At 40.7% G+C, this 20,564-nt stretch overlaps 1 protein-coding gene across 2 annotated transcripts in view; it reads right to left on the reverse strand.

Moving 5' to 3' along the window:
• mmp11a (matrix metallopeptidase 11a) overlaps window positions 1-13,322 on the reverse strand; it is a 46,425-nt gene extending 33,103 nt beyond the window's left edge. For both annotated transcript variants that reach the window (XM_047382022.1, XM_047382020.1), the window contains exon 1: window positions 13,028-13,322. In XM_047382022.1, coding sequence (XP_047237978.1) covers window positions 13,028-13,132 — 105 coding nt within the window. In that variant the 5' untranslated portion in view covers window positions 13,133-13,322. The remainder of the gene's footprint in view (window positions 1-13,027) is intronic.
• Window positions 13,323-20,564: the final 7,242 nt, after the last annotated feature.

The raw sequence follows: 20,564 nt of genomic DNA on the forward strand, positions 1-20,564 counted from the left end.
ATTACCAGCTCTCTTTCAGACTCTATCCTTAAAAACTGGCTCAGAGTTTATCTGTTCTTTCTTTCTAGATGAAACGACTAAAGGAGCTACATCCATTAACATTTACTTTTCCTTTCCTTTTTGTGTCTCTGCTCTGTTCTCTCAAACCCCCAGTCGGTCGTGGCAGATGGCCGCTCACACTGAGCCTGGTTCTGGTTCTGCTGGAGGTTTCTTCCTGTTAAAAGGGAGTTTTTCCTCTCCACTGTCGCTACATGCATGCTCAGTATGAGGGATTGCTGCAAAGTCAACGCCAGTGACTGTCCACTGTCTCTACATGCTCATCCAGGAGGAGTGAATGCTGCAAGTCACTGACTGGATGCAATCTGCTGGGTTTCCTTAGATAGAAAAACTTTTTATCCAATTTAAATAAATAACTGAATCTGACTGCGTTAGGATTAATTGAAATGTATGTACCTGACTTTTGTGAAGTGCCTTGAGATGACGTGTTGTGAATTGGCGCTGTATAAATAAAACTGAATTGAATTGAACACAAACATATGCAACACTTTCCAGTTTTATGTCTATAAAACATTTTTAAAAACTTACTCTCTGTTCATTAGCAGTTATTTTCTTTAAATAAACGTAATTCTTTTATGATTTTTAACGACCCGTCATCTGTTTGCCTCCTCTGTCCTTTCCTGTCTCCCTGCCGCAATGAGCAATAACATCTGTGGCTCCTACAAGGCAGAGATAACAACGACAAATTAAAATCTGCATGTTGTTTTGAACTATGACCCTTAAGCTGTCAAGGATTGTAGGTTTGCTTGGAGGACCAAAGTGCATGCAGGAGCTTGGAAGGAGCGTGACGAGTAGAAAGATTTAATGATGAGTAACAGCAAACATAAGGAATAAAGACAACCAGAGAGTACTGGTGCAAGGTTGGAGGAAAGGCATGGAGAGCAGGGGAAAGCAAGGGGGAGAGAGCTGAGGGAGGAGAGAAAGAAAGAGCAGGATCTGACTGGAAGGGACACAGGGAAGATTTCTAGCAGAAATAATAATATCTAAATGTAACAAAACACAAGAATAACCTAAGAACCCAATAAATAACGAATGAACTGAAATGTCAGCAATCACAACATAAACAACAGGGAAGAGACAGAAACAAAGAAACAAACTAAAACTCGGACACCTAACACAGGCGAATCATGACATTAGCAAGAGAAATGGGGTCAGAGGAGGTCAGCAACCTTTGGTTTCCTTGACCTTATGTTGGATTTATTGCTTTTTATGAACAAATATCTTGTAATCTTTACTCTTAGTCTGCTAAACTGATATATCACGAAAACCAGAAACACCTGGTAGAGAAAGGTTGATATAAACCACCAAGGCGTCTGCTTAAACCTCTAATCTTTCCTGGAAAACCTCTGAAACCTCAGATCTGCTGTTTGTCTCCCTGGAGAATGACTTTGTGATATTGCTTTTTAAGTCTAATTGCAGTTGGTTGATGGATAGGTTTCACTAGAAAACAGAACCAACTAAATTATTGCATAAATATTTGAATCTATGTGGCTCATTTGAGTGAAAAATGACTTCCGAGTTTGTTCTAACAGTTGCATGAATTTGTTGCAAGTATTGGCACTGAAAGCTTCACGTTCACTCAACGTGTTTTGAATATCTCCAATAGGAAATCTGTGACTGCAGCTCATGTAGAGAGGAACGGTCGAAAGGAAATCAGAGGCACTACGAAGGAAATAAAAAAAATCCAAAATAATTCACATAGAGATGAGATCGCTGACATCGCCTGAGGCCGTGTTTGTGCCACAAAAAACCTAAAAAAACACAAGAATGGCCGGGAGCTTTTTAATTAACATGATATCTAACTGTCTCAACCCGATATCAGCGGATCCGGACGATAGGAAGTAACCCATCACTGAGAGTTTACTTCAGCAGACAGATAAGGTTTCGTTTCTTTAGGGTGTGCGCTGCTTTAAAGACCAGGGACAAAGAATGTGCTTACTGTACAAGAGGATTTACTGTGCTAGATGCTTGAGGGCGCTGCAAGAATTTTTATCAACAAATATCTTGTAATCTTTACTCTTAGTCTGCTAAACTGATATATCACGAAAACCAGAAACACCTGGTAGAGAAAGGTTGATATAAACCACCAAGGCGTCTGCTTAAACCTCTAATCTTTCCTGGAAAACCTCTGAAACCTCAGATCTGCTGTGTGTCTCCCTGCAGAATGACTTTGTGATGATTTCATGGCTGATGTTGATCATTAATTCCAGGAAGGCCTCGGGACAGCACAGGTTACCTTAAAAATCACCTGTCCTGGTCTTTAATCACACTTTTTGTTATTTTGTTGTTATTTAAGTTTGGCAGCTGAACAGATAAAGTGGAAAACATGAAACAAAAGGTCAAAGTTCAGGTCAGGACACCATTAATTTTAATAGGGGGATAAAACTCACATGCCAGATATAAAAAGGAACCTGCAGGCTTGCACCACCTGTGGCTTTAAGAACATTGAGAAGGATCTCAGTTCTCGAAAACGAAAAATCCAAATGTGCAATAAAAATAACGCATGGTAGGAATTTCATGCACTTTACAAATTACATGCAGCGCCCTCGTACTACATTAACCTCTTCACCTTTTCTCATATTATAGCAATAAACTTCAATGTATCTTATAAGGATTTTATGCAGGATTGTGGAGTGAAAGAAAACCGATACATAGTTTTCAATTTTCAAGTACAAATCTGGAAAGTGTGACATAAGTTTGTATTTAGCCCCCTTTACTCTTTTACCCTCTAATAAAATCAAGTGTAACCAACTACCTTGAGAATCCCCTAATTGGTAAATAAAGTCCACTTGTGTGTGATTTAATCTCTATGTAAATGCAGCCGCTCTGTTTCTGGCCTCAGAGGTTTGTTAGAGAACATTAGAGAACAAACAGCACCATGAAGAGCAAGGAATCCAGCAGACAGGTCATGGAGAACGTTCTGGAGAGGTTTAAAGCACGGTTAAAGCCATCCCAAGCTTTTTACGTCTCACAGAGCTCTGTAATAAAAAAAAGGTAATTGTTGAAAGAAAGCCACTAAAAGACTAGTTTCAGTTTGATGCAAGCCTTTTAGGAGACTCAGCAACCATGCTCTGCTCATAGGAGAACAAACATTCACTTTATGATCTACATGCATAATGCTATGCATGACAGAACACTAACAAAGCACATCATCCTGAACATGCCATCCCCACTATGAAACACGGTGGTAGCATCATACTATGAGGGATGCTTTTCTTCAGGAGGGACATGAAAGCAGGTCAGAAGATGTGTAGTTGGATGGAGCTAAATACAGAACAACCCAAGAAAAAAACCTGTTAGAGGCTGGAAGTGTTGGTTCACCTTCCAGCAGGACAACAACCTTAAACCTACAGCCAGAGATGATCAACATATGTTCATGTACTATCAATCAAACTTAATTTATAGAGCTCTGTACACAACCAAAGTGTTGTACAGGTCTATTAAACAAAGATATAAAAAGTCTTAGAAATAAAAGAATGGTATTAGAATGGTCCAGTCAAACGTCCAGACCTAAAATCAATTGGAAACTGAGGTTTAGAGATTCTCTCCATTCATCTGATCTTTAGTAATTTTAAAAAGAAGAATAGGTAAAAAATGTAGTTCCAAGATTAGATTTAATCTAATTTTAGCACTTTCCTTCCAAATTACAGTTAAGGCCAAATTTGTGTTGGTTGGGTACCCATCTAACACATAAAAAGTTGTGTTCTCAATGTGACAAAAAGAGGATAAGTTCAAGGGGTGTGAATACTTATGCAAGGCACTGCTCATGCCAACATCATGATTGAGAGCAACCCTTTTAGCTGAGGATAACAAGCAGCATGAATCCTCAGTCATTTTTAAACTGAGGAAATCTAATCAAAGCCCATGATGTGACAGAGTTCTTTGTTATGAGCCTGCGACGCATCGAAGAAACCAGATCCACAAAACTGTGTCGGCACAGAGGCAGAAATGTGCAAAAGCTTTCTTTTCTCCAGATTTATAAGCCATGTGTAGATGAAAGTCCCTGTCCTTTATCTTCCACCAATAACTGAATTACTGCTTTGTATTCCTTAAATTTGATGCATTTAGTCTCTGTGTTTGATCCAAAGAGTCCAGCTCCAGAGTGTTAATCCAGTCCTCATTACATTATAAGTTCATTCAATTAGACGTTCTCAAAATAAAAAGCATTTTCCTAGTAAGTAACAAGTCCAATAAGTCTAGCAGTGCTAGTTACGAGTAAGAAGTTTTCTAGAAAACAGCTTCCTTTTCTGTTAGGCCACAAAACACTGAAATAAATACAAATTTGCATCAAAAACCTTATTAATAAAAAGGATTTTCAGTTTTTCTTACATCTAAAATTCTCCTTAAAGCTAAAAGCTATGCCTTTTTGTGATCCTTAAATTAATTTATGTCAGCAATTCATAATTTCTGAAGGTCCCAAATATAACACAGTGTAACAGAGAGAAAATAGGATTTATGTTAATCAAGGTGACTCCATAAAGAGCTCGTACTCGTTTCGTACTCGTTGTCTTCCACTTTATCTGGGACTTGGTCGCGGGGGCAGCAGACTCAGCAGAGACGCCCAGACGTCCCTCTCCCCAAACACCTCCTCCACCTCCTCCGGGGGGGAGCTCAAGGCGTTCCCAGGCCAGCTGAGAGACATAGTCCCTCCAGCGTGTCCTGGGTCGTCCCCTGGGCCTCCTCCTGGTGGGACGTGCCTGGAACACCTCCCGAGGAAGGCGTCCAGGAGGCATCCGGTATAGATGCCCGAGCCACCTCAACTGGCTCCTCTCGATGTGGAGGAGCAGCGGCTCTACTACGAGCCCCTCCCGGATGGCCGAGCTCCTCACCCTATCTCTAAGGGAGTGCCCGGTCACCCTACGGAGGAAGCTCATTTCAGCCGCTTGTATCCGGGATCTCGTTCTTTCGGTCATGACCCAAAGTTCATGGCCATAGGTGAGGTTAGGAACGTAGACCGACCGGTAAATCGAGAGCTTTGCTTTTCGGCTCAGCTCTCTCTTCACCACAACGGACCGGCACAGCGCCCCTCCATTAAGAGCTGTTAGCTGAAAATCTGGCATACAACACATGATCAATTGAGGAATGTTGCATCACCCAGGTCTTGTGTTGGGTTGTTGCAGAACTTTCCTGTGTTTTAAAGACATCCCTGATTAAACACATAGGAGATATTAGGAAAACATGCAATAAACTATATTATTAGTAAATGTCGCCATAACAATGACTTCTTAAGCCTTATTTATCAAGGTTCGCTAACTATATTACAGGCACAAAGAACCTAAATGCATTGCACTTTAATAATTTTCTAACATATATACAGGCAGTTCTTTGTGATATGCATATTGCTGCCAGTCATACTCCAATAACAATTAATTTGGGACATATTGGGCAAGCCTAATAAAAATGTATTTGCTAAATTGTCTGGTTTATGGGACCACAATAGATTTAATGTTGTTTTATAGTTCTTGTGACTGCCATGTGTAATTTACATTTGCCTGAATTTGCTGTGAGCCTGTGGGAAATAAAGATGATGTGACGTTCTGTTCCATTTAAATTTGAAGTGGTTCAACCCGGAGCCATTTTGGGTTCTGGTTCAACCAGTCAGCAAGCACAATCTTCTTCAATGCTGATTAGTCTGCCAGCTTACATGTGAAGGTGTTTGGTTCATTTGAATTTTCTCTGCAACACCCTTTTTTATTTAAACGCAAACTGTTTGGCATTTTGTTACGACCCTGATGAAGGTCACAAGCTAAAACGCGCCGGTCTGCTATTGAAGCTGGTTTCTCAGTATAACTGGAGTCTTCACCTCACCTGGTTGATGTGACCCAAAACTGGTTCTATCCCTGAGTTTAGGAGACTTTCTCTGGCTGGACCTAGGTCAGGTGACTTAAAATTATAGTTCTGTTTTTTTTAAATGGGGCTTTGTTGAGAGGTTAAGAGCAGTAAATATATTTCCTGTTGCTAGTACCTCTCTTGCCATCTTCATGTTGATGGAACAGACTTAGGTTTCCAACAACATCTACTCAGAGCAAAGCCAAGAGAAAAGCAGACTTTCACCACCCTAAAACAATCTCAAAAATGTTCTATTACTTCGTGCAAATACTGTATAATTTTAACTGCTGGTTTATATAAGCTACCTAGAGTAGCGTAACATTTAGTCTGTCTTCAGTGTAGAACAATTCAGTCCAGGTTTGACTTTTCTATTGCTGTTTTTAAGCTGGAGCCCTTCTGGGGTGGTCCTAATGCCAGAAATGAAGGTGAAGTCACCCGTTTTGTGCCTCCATATGTGGAGTAAAGATTTCTCAGATCAGAAACTGTGTTTAATAAATCTTTGTTCAGTACTGCGACTCAGATTTCCTTGAAAACAGGAACTGGCCCTTTAGTGAAGTTATGAAACACAAGCCTCATGCTAACTTCGGTATTGTGTCTACAGGCTAAAATAGAGCCATGAAATTGTCTCTATTTCTGTTGGATGTTAACAAAATAACCAAATTAAATAATAAATTGTGTTTTATAGAATCTGTAGTCAGTCAAGGTGTCCATCAAAGCTCTCTTATTGATTACAAAATGTTCCTGCATAATTTCTCACTCTGTAACTGGTTATCTTTATTTCACCACATATGAAATGCTGCCACACAAACCAGTGGACCAGTGGTTTCATGCTGTTTTACCCGAAATCAGGCTGGCTGCAACCCGATCATGTCTTCATAGACAGATTTCCTGCAATATATTGTATTATACGTAAGATCTTCTTACACCTCAAATAGAGTTCCGAAGTTACTGGTCCAGAATAAATTTGAAAGTCCCAGTCCATAACAATGACCTTCCCAGTGAAACATGCAGCAAGTAGGAACCCAGTGAGCATATCCAGTCAGAGGTCTGCTTCTGTCTCGGGCCTCTTTCACTTGCTGTTTGCCGGAAATCTAATCTGTTTCATCAAAGGTAGGTGAACTTGGGGTACCACAAATAAGAACATTCATCAGAAAATTATTCTGTACTTTGCTGGAAATTAGAGAAAAAGTACCAAAAGTCCAAAGAAAAGCTTTCAAAGTTTCCCAGAAAGCCTGGAGAAGTGCTGTTTAAGGTCACTTTAAAAGATCGATGTCTGAATGCCTGCAAGGAAAATATAAAGAAATGAGGGATGACTCCAGACTTTTGCACAGTGCTGCAATAAAAAATACCATAAAATGGCTAAATTTCACTTAAAGCTGAATTTCACTGCATGTGCATATTTCCATGTATTTCTTATTTAAAAACCAGACTTTACTCCTGAACTCTAACCTTTCAGATGGGACCAAACACTATCAGCTTGTTCTGAAGCAACCAGATCAAATCTGAGTTCTGTCTGCTAGCTTCACTGGAAGAACGAGGGGGACATGTGCCTTGTAGTGGCAACCCCACATGTTGGTTTTTCATCAGCCACTCACAACCCTGAGCAGCTGTGAGCTAGATCCACTCGACTGGGAGCCCAGGTCAGCTCCGACGTCACCTCTACTCTCACGGTGCCTCCACCAATCGCTCTACACAGAGACATCAACACAAAGGACAAAACAGGCAGGGAAAACCACGGGAATCAGGCTTTATTGACAGAAGGAAAATCCAAACAGCTCGTTGTTACACCCACCCCCTCTGTTGAACAGAGAAAACAGAATCCCACCGCCCTGAATGCCAAAGACTCTCCGATCTGTCCAGGCCTGTGCACTCATACTTTACTCAACAAAGACACAACCAGCAGATTAGACGTTTCTGGGTAAAAGTGACAGACGAAACAAAGTCATCACAGGTGCAATATAAATTTCAAATTCAAAGGTTTACATTTGATGTGCAGACAAATCAGAGTCATAAGAGAAGCTTCACAACTGAACTTATGACTGGATAAAACTGTAGAAACAAACTGTATATGGAGCACTAAAACTAGTAATAAAATGGTTACATATGTATCCATAAAGCATTCAGGTTTTGTAAAAGTATTTGCTTTTTTTTTATCCTTACTTAACAAAATATTTTTCTGAATTTTTAAAAATCTGCCCTTTGTGCTCTGACCTTTGACATCAACCAGACACTTCCTCCTGCTCTTTGGATAATTTCTCTTTTTCAGAACATTCTGTGTGAAGATGGTTGTGTGTTAAAAACCTCAGTAGATCAGCAGTTTGTCAAAAACTAAAAAAGTCACTTCAATCCTACTTCTTCCTCATTGTGATGCTCGCTTTGAACTTCTGCAAGTTGTTTTCATCACTACTAGAAGCTTAATATGCATTAAGTTGCTGTCATGTGATTGGCTGATTTGCTATTTGTGTGAACTTCTGAGAAAACAAGCAACCCACAGCAAAAACAAAACTGGAATAAATTAAACAACAAATACATGCTTCAAATACATTTCAGCTGATCTACTCAACCTTTAACTCTGAATTGGTTTATTAATACGTTAAACTTTTTATCACAGCTGCAGTTTCTCCTCAATGAGACGGTTCTCGGTTCTGTTTTACTACATAGTGCTTAAATGCTGCAACAATCATTCACCAGCTAGAACCTGATCAGAGGCTGTAACACACCAGTATGTTGGAAAACCAGGAGGATTTTAGAGTGATCAGTAGCCTGACTAGGTTTAATTAGCAACACAAGCCAATAAACATTTAATTCCCTGCAGATGCTGACAGAGAGAGGTATCCCAATCCTTGTGGTTTTTAGTATAACAATGACCATCAGTGGGACCCTTTGTGGGGTTCCTTGAGACGACATTGTTGTAAATAAGCGCCGTTTAACTAAATAATCTGAACTGAAACCATCTCTGTAGTTATGCTGCTATAGGCTTAGGCTGCTGGAGGACATAACGACCACTTTCACCCTCTTTGCTACATTCTCATACTACTCTCCAATTTTGCATTGTTTGCTGTTATATCAGCTTTTAACTTTATGTTCTCTCTCTTTTCTCTTCCTAGAAGCTACACCTGGCCTGGCTCTGTGTCTACCTGTGACACCTTTCTGGAGAGGGGCATCGTCCGAGCTTCTGCTGGCAACAACTTAATGCTCACCCTCTACCAATGATCCACATGGCCCTGTCTTTTAGTGTTTAACCCTTTCTCTCTCCTAGACATGGCGATTGACTGAGCTTTTACTGTAACTAATTATATGTGCTCTTTCAGACTCTAACCTTGAAAACTGGCTCAGAGTTTATCTGTTTTTTCTTTCTAGGTGAAAACACTAAAGGATCTACATCCATTAACATTTACTTTTCCTTCCCATAGAAAGTACTCCTGGATCAGTGCTTCTTTGTTCTCTTTGTGTCTCTGCTCTGTTCTCTCAAACCCCCAGTCGGTCGTGGGAGATGGCCGCTCACACTGAGCCTGGTTCTGCTGGAGGTTTCTTCCTGTTAAAAGGGAGTTTTTCCTCTCCACTGTTGCTACATGCATGCTCAGTATGAGGGATTGCTGCAAAGTCAACGCCAGTGACTGTCCACTGTCTCTACATGCTCATCCAGGAGGAGTGAATGCTGCAAGTCACTGACTGGATGCAATCTGCTGGGTTTCCTTAGATAGAAAAACTTTTTATCCAATTTGAATAAATAACTGAATCTGACTGCACTGTTCAATGGTTAGGATTGAATTGAATGTATGAACCTGACTGTTGTGAAGAACCTTGAGACGACATGTGTTGTGAATTGGCGCTATATAAATAAAACTGAATTGAATTGAATTGAATGCTATAGCCCCTATGTATGGACAAAGCCGTTATGTTCCATTTTGATGTTCTTAATAAAAAATTCATTGATTTTTCAAGTCAAACCTCTTACCTCAGGAAACATCACAGCAGTTTTTATTTTTCCAAAATGGATCATAGAAATTCTGAATTCAAACCATCCGAGAATCGTTCTGTAGAAAATCCATCCATCCATCCATCCATCCATCCATCCATCCATCCATCCATCCCATTCTTTTCAGAATCTCCTTTCACTTTAGAGGAGCAGGAGCTTAACTCCAAGCTCTAAGCAGATCATGGAGCTCCTCACCAGATGATGGAGCCCAGCCACCCTACAGAGGAAGCTTATTTCAGCAGCTTGTATCCAGGATCTTTTGGTCATGATCTGTAGCTCAATAACAACTTCAAAGGTTGTAGATAGATGATGGTTTATTTGATGACTTTAGCTAACTTCAGATGTCTAATAGATGAGCATACTGTGGGTCTGCCCCTGGCCACTGCCACTAAGCTCCAGCAATGAGCATGTACGCATCAGCACTGGACAACAGAGCGATGGAGGAATGTGTCCTGCTTTGATGAATTATGTTTTCTTTTACATCACATGAATGGATGGCTGGATGTGTGCGCATGGCTAAACTGAGGACCACAGCTACCTAAGCACTGATACAGACCCCGTCCACCCTTTCATGGAAACTGTTTTAGCCAGAAAATGCTAATGCTCCATACCACAAACCAAGAAAGATTAAGGGATGGTTTGGAAATCTGCTCACTGAGGGTGTTGATGATAGCGAAGCCCCATCCACCAACACTGTCAAACTGGAGTCAAATGCCAATGTGTTGATTGGTTTATTACCATTTTGAGCAATTTAGCACAACTATCTGGCACTATATGTGGCTGTTGCAGTTGTTGCACTAGTGCCACCTGCATGCATGCTGGGCTACCCCCTCCCGTGTCACTGAACATGAAGAAAGCAACAATAAAACAATTTGAGGCGCAAATAACTTTCTTCAAAAGCTCATTCCTCTCCCACCTAGATGTAGCCCTGAGCGGTGCGCCATATCGGAACCGCTCCACCCGAGATGGCCATCAGAACCACAAACACCTAACTCAGATGCTGCTGTCTGCAAGTCAACTCCAGCACAGGTCCAACAATTTTCTAATAACTTTGTGAACTTATGGCTCATAAACTGATCAGATGATGTTCGACTTGTCCTGGCATGTCCTCCCCTGGATGTAAATCTAGTCAAAGCACCAAATAAAAGCTTCAGGTAACGGTTCCTGCTCTGTTTCTGTTCATCTCTCACCTAACAGATGTTCCAACCTTGAGGAATTTGCGGTTCTCCTTGTCAGAATCTGTGCATCTTTTCTGAAGACCGCGCCCCATGCTGAGCGTAATTTGATGATGCTTTCAGAACAACAAGACGTCCTAAAATAGAAAACGTTTCTCTGCAGCTTAAAGGCTATTCTCAGGAACAACTTCATTCTTCTGAGTCATTACGCATGCAAGCTGCCTGCTCCTTCTGATGAACTGTTTTCTTCTGTGTTCCTGTAAACAGGACATTCCTGTGAAGGAGACGAGCATGCCATACAATTCGCTCTCTGTAAACAGAGCTTAAATATTTACTCCGAGATGTTGTAATTTGATGGAAGATGGGAGGTAAACAAAACACAGGAGACTTCTGTAAGGACAGAATACAATAATCACTACAGCATGTGATTTACAAGCAATTTAAAGTTAGCAATCACTTAATCTGACAATCCACTAACTGTCGCCATCAGGACTGCTCCTAATGTTGGACCTCTTTCTTTTATGGTGTTGTTGACAAAATGCCTTTAAGGCCTGTTATTACAGCTTCCTGCCATGCCTGCAGTGGAGCTCAGCAACCTTGATTTGTTTCACTCTAACCTCCTCAAAGATCAGACCTAGCTGTCAAATCACAACATGCTGCTGTTAGGACCAACAGTGACAAAACTTAAAGAAATAATGAATATCTCCATAATCCCAAAACCCAATGAATGCAAGAGTCACCAATTTCCTTAGTTTCTAATTTATGTGATTTCAGGAAATAAGAGGAAAGAAACAGCACTCATCCATCCATTTTCCAAACCCACTTCTTAGGTACAAGGTGGCAGGGGAGCTGGTGCCTATCTCCAGTGGTCCTTGGGCAACAGGTGGGGTACAACCTGGACAGGTCGCCAGTCCATCACAGGGCAGGTGGGGTACAACCTGGACAGGTCGCCAGTCCATCACAGGGCAACATAGAGACACACATACATGCATGGGGAGAACATACAAACTACAAGCAGAAAGACCCCTGACTGGGAGTTGAACCAAGTACCTTCTTGTTGCAAGGCAACAATGCTACCAACTGAGCAAACGCACAGCCCCAAAAACATTATGTCCAAATATCCAGAAATGAATATGTCTTTAAAAATTAAACAACGAAAATAACTAATAAGGAACTGAATAAATAAAATATAAGGTAAAGATTAAAATGATAAATTAAACAAGTACGAATAATAGCACATGGATAAGTTATTACAAGCTAAAATCTATTAAACAGATACTAATGATATTTTGTTTTTCTTCCTCAGTTAAAATTATCACAAGCAAATTAAAATACAAATACAAATTGATGACACGCTATGAACTGTAAGAATTGTTTAATTCTCTTTAATAACCTTTTATTCATTTTATTTCTTGCAGGTGTTTGCACATTAATTGCTCTGTTGAGACATTATTTCTGTATTTATTTTTAATTTTGGCAGTCTTGAGCCTCCATACTCATGCTGGACGTGCAAGATACTATGGAGATGCTGGTAGAGTCAGGACTGCATGTTCCTGTTGATGCTGAGCAAACAAAAAATAAATGGTGATAATAGTCATTGCTTCTAACAGCTTTAGGGTCTAATTACAGAGACAGGTCAAGTGCAGTGCGGTCTAAAATAACAATTGTCTTAATTACAACATTAGAGTCATTGGTCCTGATGATTCTTGGTAAAAGGTGTGCAGGTACAAACTAATTTCATACAACAGCGAAAATCGTGGTGCAAACTGGTCTAAATCGTTTAACAACCGTAACCTGTTGCGCATGAATGTGCATGAATGCGTGTGTGTGTTCAGACGGTGGGAGACTGGGGGGATTCAGCTGAATAAAGAAAGCCAGCAGCAAAGATATGTAAAGGATAAGGATTTTACTCTCCGACTCATTCTACGTCAAGATACTACTAATAAAAAATCTCCTGCATGAAGTTAAAGAAGAGACTGAAACTCACCGGTGCCGCGTTGTACCTGCCGGCTCCGCGCACTGGAGCACAAACCAAGCTCTGGAAGTTCTGCAGCGCAAACACGCAGAAGCATACGACCAGAGAAGTCCGCATCCTCACTACCCACCGTCCGTTTGGAGCCGTGCTGGATGGAGGTGCACAAGCAGGCACGCAGGTAGGTTTTTGGCGCAGCGTTGTGCGGTGTGCAGTGCCGAGAACCACACGGCTCCAGAATCAGGGGCGACTTCTCTTTAAATACACTCTGATTTCTTTGTTCCCTGTAGTTTTTTTCTCCCAAACACTGTTTTTGCTGCCCCGGGCTGATAATACCACCCGCTACCATGTGACTCTTAACCATCTCACTGCCGTGTTCTGCAGCGCAAAGTGATGAATGATTTTTTCAACCAAATAAATCTAATTAAATACCATTTAATTAGACAAATATCCTTTAAACACAAACGGTTCCACATTTTAAACACAAACTGTGACGCACAGCTTGACCTGGAAATACCTGGAACAGTCGTTTACACTAAAAAAACAACCAGCAGACCACCAACATAGACTCAAAGTTTGTCTGTTTGGAGCAATAGTTGAGGTAAAATCTACAAATTCAATTTTTATTAAAATGTGACTTTAACTCTAAAGTGAAACTATTAAACTGTGGAAATGTTCTAAATGTTTTCCAACCTTTAGTTTTTTCATAAAATAAGCTCAATATATTTGTAATATATTAAAGCCCACAATCAAAGGTAGCTGCAAACGACTGCCTTACCTTAAAATTTGAATATGCTCCAGGTACTAACAAAAACGCCTGCTTTTTTAATATGTGTGTGTTTGATGTGTAAATGTTTAATTGATTTTGCAATTAACTCATGTAATAATTTGGTGGAGCTGCTGTCATGCATATTTCATTTGTTTTACCGGTTTTTTACTTCCAGCCAGCAGCCTGTTTCACTCATCGTGGGCCGTGACGTCACTATTTCTGGGTTTCTAATGACAAAAACTGAGAAATTTGTTTCTCCTCTTTAATATGCAGAATGGAGCTGGATGCCAGGAGAGAAGGCTTCTTAAGAGCTGGAGTCACAGTTGACTCTAGAAGATAGATGCCTGTTTGAACTGATGATCTTGGAATCTCCGGTTGTTTAGAATTGACTCCACAAGACCTTCCTAAAATTAAAATCTGCAGTTATTCTTTTTAGATCTTGACTGGGTTCCTTGCTCTCTTCTATTATTCTGAGTAGTCAGTCAGTCATTTTCTACTGCTTATTCCATAATGGATCACAGGGGAGCTGGTGCCTATCTCCAGCAGTCTATGGGCAAGAGGTGGGGTACACCCTGGACAGGTCACCAGTCCATTGCAGGGCAACACACAAACAACCATGCACACACCCATTCATACACCTAAGGACAATTTAGAGTGACCAATTAACCTAACAGGCATGTCTTTGGACTGTGGGAGGAAGCCAGAGTACCCAGTGAGAACCCACGCATGCACAGGGAGAACATGCAAACTCCATGCAGAAAGACCCCCGGTCGGGAATCAAACCCAGGACCTTCTTGCTGCAAGACAACAGTGCTACCAACTGCGCCACTGTGCAGCCCATGACCCATATTCTGAGTATTGATCAATTAAGTGAGTATGGTTAATCGAATCTGTTTTATGCCGCAAAGAGAAACTACCAGCTGCACTCTTAATCAAGACCCTTGATTATGACCACTGAGTAGTAGGAGAATGTAGCAGAGTGAGGGAAAGTGGTGAATTTTGTCCTCCAGCAGGCTAAACCTGTAGAAGCTACAGGTTACTACACGGTAAAAAAGAAAAGTTGGCAGAATCAAAATTCTAAGACAACAAACTTCAAGGCAATTTTAAGTTTTGGACTTTAACTTAACCACCTATTTTAAGTTTGCCAAACTTTTATTTCTACGTTTTTGTAACTAAATCAAAAGTTGCAGAGACTTAAAATTTTGAAGTCTGAATTTAAATCAATGATCAGTGCAGCCTGAATGCAAATGCCATGCTAGGCCACCATCTGACAGTTATAACATCTGACTACTGGTAACTTAACTATGAGTCATATTAACTTAAATAACTAGGAAATCTGGTTGTACCGAAAGTACGATGAAATTTTGTTCGGTGGCATTTTTTGAGCTGTATTTTTATTATTAAAATTTAATATTACAACAACACCCAGCCTCTAATTCAAAAGCCAACTCCAACAGTTGGTTTTCCTGCATTTCACAACAAAAGTATGAACGTTAGCAGAACGTTCACCCGTTGCAATGATGTACAACTGAGAGATATAAGTAGTGACAACTCACTAAATAATGTTAAAGATTATAACTACCTTGGCTTACTGGATTCACTTAAGATATTGCACCTAATATGTCACACTTAGTTTTCAGGTTTTCACAACTGAAAATAGTTCTTCATCCCATAAAAAGGATGCCATTTTACAGAGATAGCTCAGGATAACCCAAGCCACTCTAACTATAAGCTTTATCAAAAAGGAAAGTTTTAAGCCTAGCCTTAAAAGTAGACAGGGTGTCTGCCTTACAGACTAAAACTGGGAGCTGGTTCCACAGGAGAGGAGCCTGATAACTAAAGGATCTGCCTCCCATTCTACTTTTAGAGACTCTAGGAACCACCAGTAAACCTGCAGTCTGAGAACGAAGTGCTCTGTTAGGAACATATGGACCAATCAGATCTCTGATGTATGATGGAGCTAGATCATTAAGGGCTTTATATGTGAGGAGGAGAATTTTAAATTCTATTCTGGATTTAACAGGGAGCAAATGAAGGGAAGCTAAAATAGGAGAAATATGATCTCTCTTTTTAATTTTCATCAGAACTCTTGCTGCAGCATTTTGAATCAGCTGAAGGCTTTTAACTGCATTTTGTGGACATTCTGATAGTAAAGAATTACAATAGTCCTGCCTTGAAGTAACAAATGCATGGACTAGTTTTTCAGTGTCACTCCTGGACAGGATATTTCTAATTTTGTCAATATTCCGGAGGTGAAGGAAGGAAATCATAGAAACCTGTTTAATATGGGATTGAAATGACATGACACACATAAAGGACACCCTTTAATCAAACAAGGTGTGAAAATTTTGACAGGTGGGCGGGACTGCCGGTGGCTAGGACATCCTAGTGCGGGACTTCCGGTGGCTGGGGCTTCCTGTGACGTAACCGGATATCATCCTTAATCGGATGTTGTCATTAGCCGGATATCATCATTAATCGGATGTTGTCATTAACCGGAAGTTGTCATTACAAGGAAGCGAATTTTTCTAATTGTATGTTTTTTAGATGTTTTTTTTTTACATCTAAAAACAAAACATGTAGTTTCTCCACTTTAAAAGGTCACTCAATTTAATGCAGGCACATCACACGAAATTCTGATAAGAAGAGAGAACCTGACAGATTGTAAATTCATTTTGTTTTAACACAGGGGGTTATTTAGATGCTATTTAGAAAAGAAGGATGAATTGGCTTCTGTTGTAGAGATGATCTAAAACGGAGAAACCAATGAACTGAAAAAAAAAAAAAAAATGTTATGAGTGCTCAGCATCCTGTTTCCAAATTAGAAATGGATTCTACAGCTAAAAGACTTTGTTTGGAATCATGAGAGACTCCATTTGGTAAAATGGATGATAATTTTACTTACCTTAAGCTTTTCTTTTTTTCATCTTAGAGATCTTGATGATTTAGAGAAAACAGTTTTCTCCTCATTCCACGTAGGAGCCAGAGGTTGTAACCAGTATGTCTATGTAAAACGTAACAAGAAACTGAAAAAATAAAAAATAAAGGTTATAAAATCCTCAGACATGTCACTGTTTATTGAATTAAAGCAGACAACTTGTCTCAGACAGTCTTCACACCAACTGTAGTCAAAAGTAATCAAGAGGAAAATGGCATTTTCCTGGCTATAAGTCTGGAGCATTGTCTGCGTCTGCGCTGTTGCTGAGGTGTTTCGGGGGGGGGGGGGGGTATGGCCAAGGGGCGTAACTAAGCGCGCTAATAGGATTTTGTCATTAGGGGGCGAATCTAGAATCAACAAATTAAAAAACAGAGGGGCGTTCTTCATTGTTTGTTTTAAATACTAGCGGAAAACGCAACAATTTACCTGCAGCATTCGCTGGAAAAGAACGCTTGTTGAACAATGGTTAGAGTTAAGAGAGTTTTTCATCAAACCGGGGAGAAAAGCAAGATGTGCCAAGATGATGAACAACCATCTACATCATCTATTTCCTCGTCTGAGATACCTATCGGAATTCCTATCGTAACATACTCTGCAGATGATGATTCAACTTCACCAACAACAATGGATGAAAAACAGGCCTCAGGTCAGCTAAGACGTACATCTCTTCTATGTGAAACCCCAGTAACAGTCTACAGGCATACGCGCCGTGAAATGGATGCCCCGAAGAAATCAACATATTACCTATGCAAGGTACAAAGGCCTCCGTTCGACACTCTGCAGGAAGAGTGGTCTTTGGAACCATATGGACTGAGCGGTAGCTGGGGGTATATTTTCATGTACGAAATAGGAGAGCTCTGCCTGTATCAATTGGATCAAGACGAGGTATTTAATGGATCATTGGCTCTGTGTACTCTCACCCACAACGACTGGGCTGTGTTACGGTTGGCAATCCCACACCTTAACGATAACCCTGAATCCGTCTCAGTGTACGAAAGGGAGGATGAAGATGAAAGCTCTCCTCGACCAGCAAAAAGGATGAGAATGTGTCCTTCTGATGTCGAAATAGCTGCGAGAGAACCTCTCTTTAGTGCAGTGTGGGGGTCAAAAACCACAGCAAATGGCCGCTGGTCTTTTCAGGCTAGCAAACGCAAGAATAACCAGACGACCCCCTCAGATCTGTTTGTGTTGGAGGCATTCAATCAGAACTGCGGTGTATTCAAGACTGTGCTGGCTCTACCGTATGATGCTTGGGTTGAGAAGATGAATGAAATTGGACAGCGTCTTTCCAACCTTTTCAAAAACTCACGCTGCTGGATTGATGTTATGTCAGTGAAAAGAATCCTGACGTTCCCTGTTGTGGATCTAAAGCCCACCCTCTTTTGAGGACCCACCCTCTTTTGAGGACCCACTCCCCTTCTTGAGGACCCTCCCACCTTCCTGCGCTATATATCAGGGTCTAACTGCGAGCTCACAGACTCTTCTTCTTCATAACGGCGGGCGGCAGACCTTGAGAATGTATGGAGCGTACGGGAAAACACCATACTGGGACCTCTACAGCCAGCAAGAAGAGACCGTCTTCTCTCCTGATCATGATGATAAAAGCTTCAACACCGGGCCATATCATCCACCTTCTCCAGACCTCTACTCACCAGTCGCCTCATCGTCACAGCTCTTTGAGTCCCTATTCAGTTCAGGGACACCGACAGGATACAACCTCAGATCGTATCATCCACCTTCACCCGGCCTCTATTCACCACTATGCGTGGCTGAGTCTGTACACACAGATATCCAACCTGAAGACAAGAGGGTGATCGTGGAGGACAAGGCAACCATCAGCTACTCACCCTCCCCACCAACTCCAGACCCGATACCTGCCCCTCAGCCTTCACCAGAGGAGGAGGAGAGTAATCAGGGTGATGAAATTGACGGCTGGATCTCAAGCGCTCTCATCAATACGGTGAAAACAGCAATACTTCATTTATTCAACATAACCTGTTTGAACTATGTCAAAGAAACCTGTTATGGGTGCATTACGAACCACCCGAGCCAACGACAGCATCAGTGCCTGGAGATATTGGAGGAGGAGTATTACCAAGTCAACTTTCAACGTATCGTGCGACGACTCGTAAACCCCAAGCTCCTTCCTGCTATTCGGAAACTTCTGACACTTCGACGCATACAAGCAGATGATTTCAGAGTGAAAACGATTGCTGAGACGGTTTTATATGAACTGAAATCGGTACAAGGCTTCCATAGTGCAATCACTGATATGTACGATAAGATGAGCGGTAATGATTGTCTCAAGCAGCTTAACTCTGTCTCAGAGTGCTACGATCCGATCTCAGATGATTGATGACTTGTTTTGTCTTTTCTGTATTCTCTCTCAGCTTTCTACTGGTATACATATATAACAGTTTTGGTTTTTTTTTTTACAGATTGCAATGTTTGAATTGATCTTTATTATCTGAATGTGTTTTTTTTTTTTCTGTTTCTCTATTAAATACGGGTATAAAATAAAAAAAGAAGTATAAATATACCCTCAGGTGTTTGTTTTATTCATTATTTAACAAGTAGTCGTCAGAGTGAGCATAAAACTGGGATGTCTGAAAGAAGGATCATGAAAAATGTATATTACAACCCATCAAATCCTGGAAGTTTAGGGGGTTTAGAAAGGTTGAGGAGGGTTATACAAGATGAAACGGGGAAGAAGGTTGCGGTTGAAAAAGTTAAAGATTTTTTATCGGGAGAAGATACCTATACTCTACATAAACCTGCAAGAATAAAGTTCCCGAGAAACAGAGTTTTTGTCACCAGACCATTGAGACAGTTCCAAGCCGATCTCTGTGACATGCAAGCTCTGGCCAAGGAAAATGACGGTTACAATTATTTATTAACAGTCATTGACATCTTTTCAAAGAGGGCGTATGTACGTGTTTTGAAGAGGAAAACTGCTGCAGAGGTGCTAAAGGCTTTTGAATCAGTTTTTAAAGAAAGTCAGGTCCCAAAAAAACTTCAGACTGATGCAGGGAAAGAATTTTTTAACAAGAAATTTAAGCTTCTAATAGAGAAACACGGTATTGAACATTTTGCCACAGCAAGTGAAGTAAAAGCCTCTGTGGTTGAGAGGTTTAACCGTACGTTAAAAACAAGGATGTGGAGATATTTTACTGCTAACAACACCCGGCGGTACATTGACGTCCTGCAAAATTTAACTAGAAGCTACAACCACAGCTACCACACCAGCATTAAGATGAGCCCAATGGAAGTGACCTCAGAAAATGCCTTTCAAGTGTTTCAGAATCTGTACGATGTTACCTCCAACAGATATTGCAAGGACTCAGTGACAACGTTTAAACAGGGGGATCTTGTCAGAATATCCAAGGTACGTGGAGTGTTTGACAAAAAATACAAACAGAGTTTTACGGATGAAGTGTTTACAGTGTATGACCGGATACCCCGATCTCCTCCTGTATACAAGCTCAAAGATTTGGATTGAGAACCTATTGAGGGTTCTTTTTACGCTGAGGAACTTCAAAAAGTAAAAATATTTAAGGACAAGATGTATCAAGTGGAGAAAATATTAAATCAACGCACCGTCAAGGGTGTCAAACAGGTTTTTGTACGCTGGCCTGAGAAATTCAACAGTTGGATCAAGTTTGATGAACTACGAAACGTATAAAATAGGTGTGTACTAAAACCTAATGATTCATACAGCATCATGGAACGCAAGGCAGAGGATGACGGTTTTTACATTACCCTTCCCTCTAATGCTAGCATGGAAGTGTTTAAAAATAATACCAGTTCGAGTTTCCGTGTAAATTTAGCTCAACGTATTGATTTAG

Source organism: Girardinichthys multiradiatus, chromosome 12 (assembly GCF_021462225.1).
Source record: "Girardinichthys multiradiatus isolate DD_20200921_A chromosome 12, DD_fGirMul_XY1, whole genome shotgun sequence".
NCBI lineage: Eukaryota > Metazoa > Chordata > Actinopteri > Cyprinodontiformes > Goodeidae > Girardinichthys > Girardinichthys multiradiatus.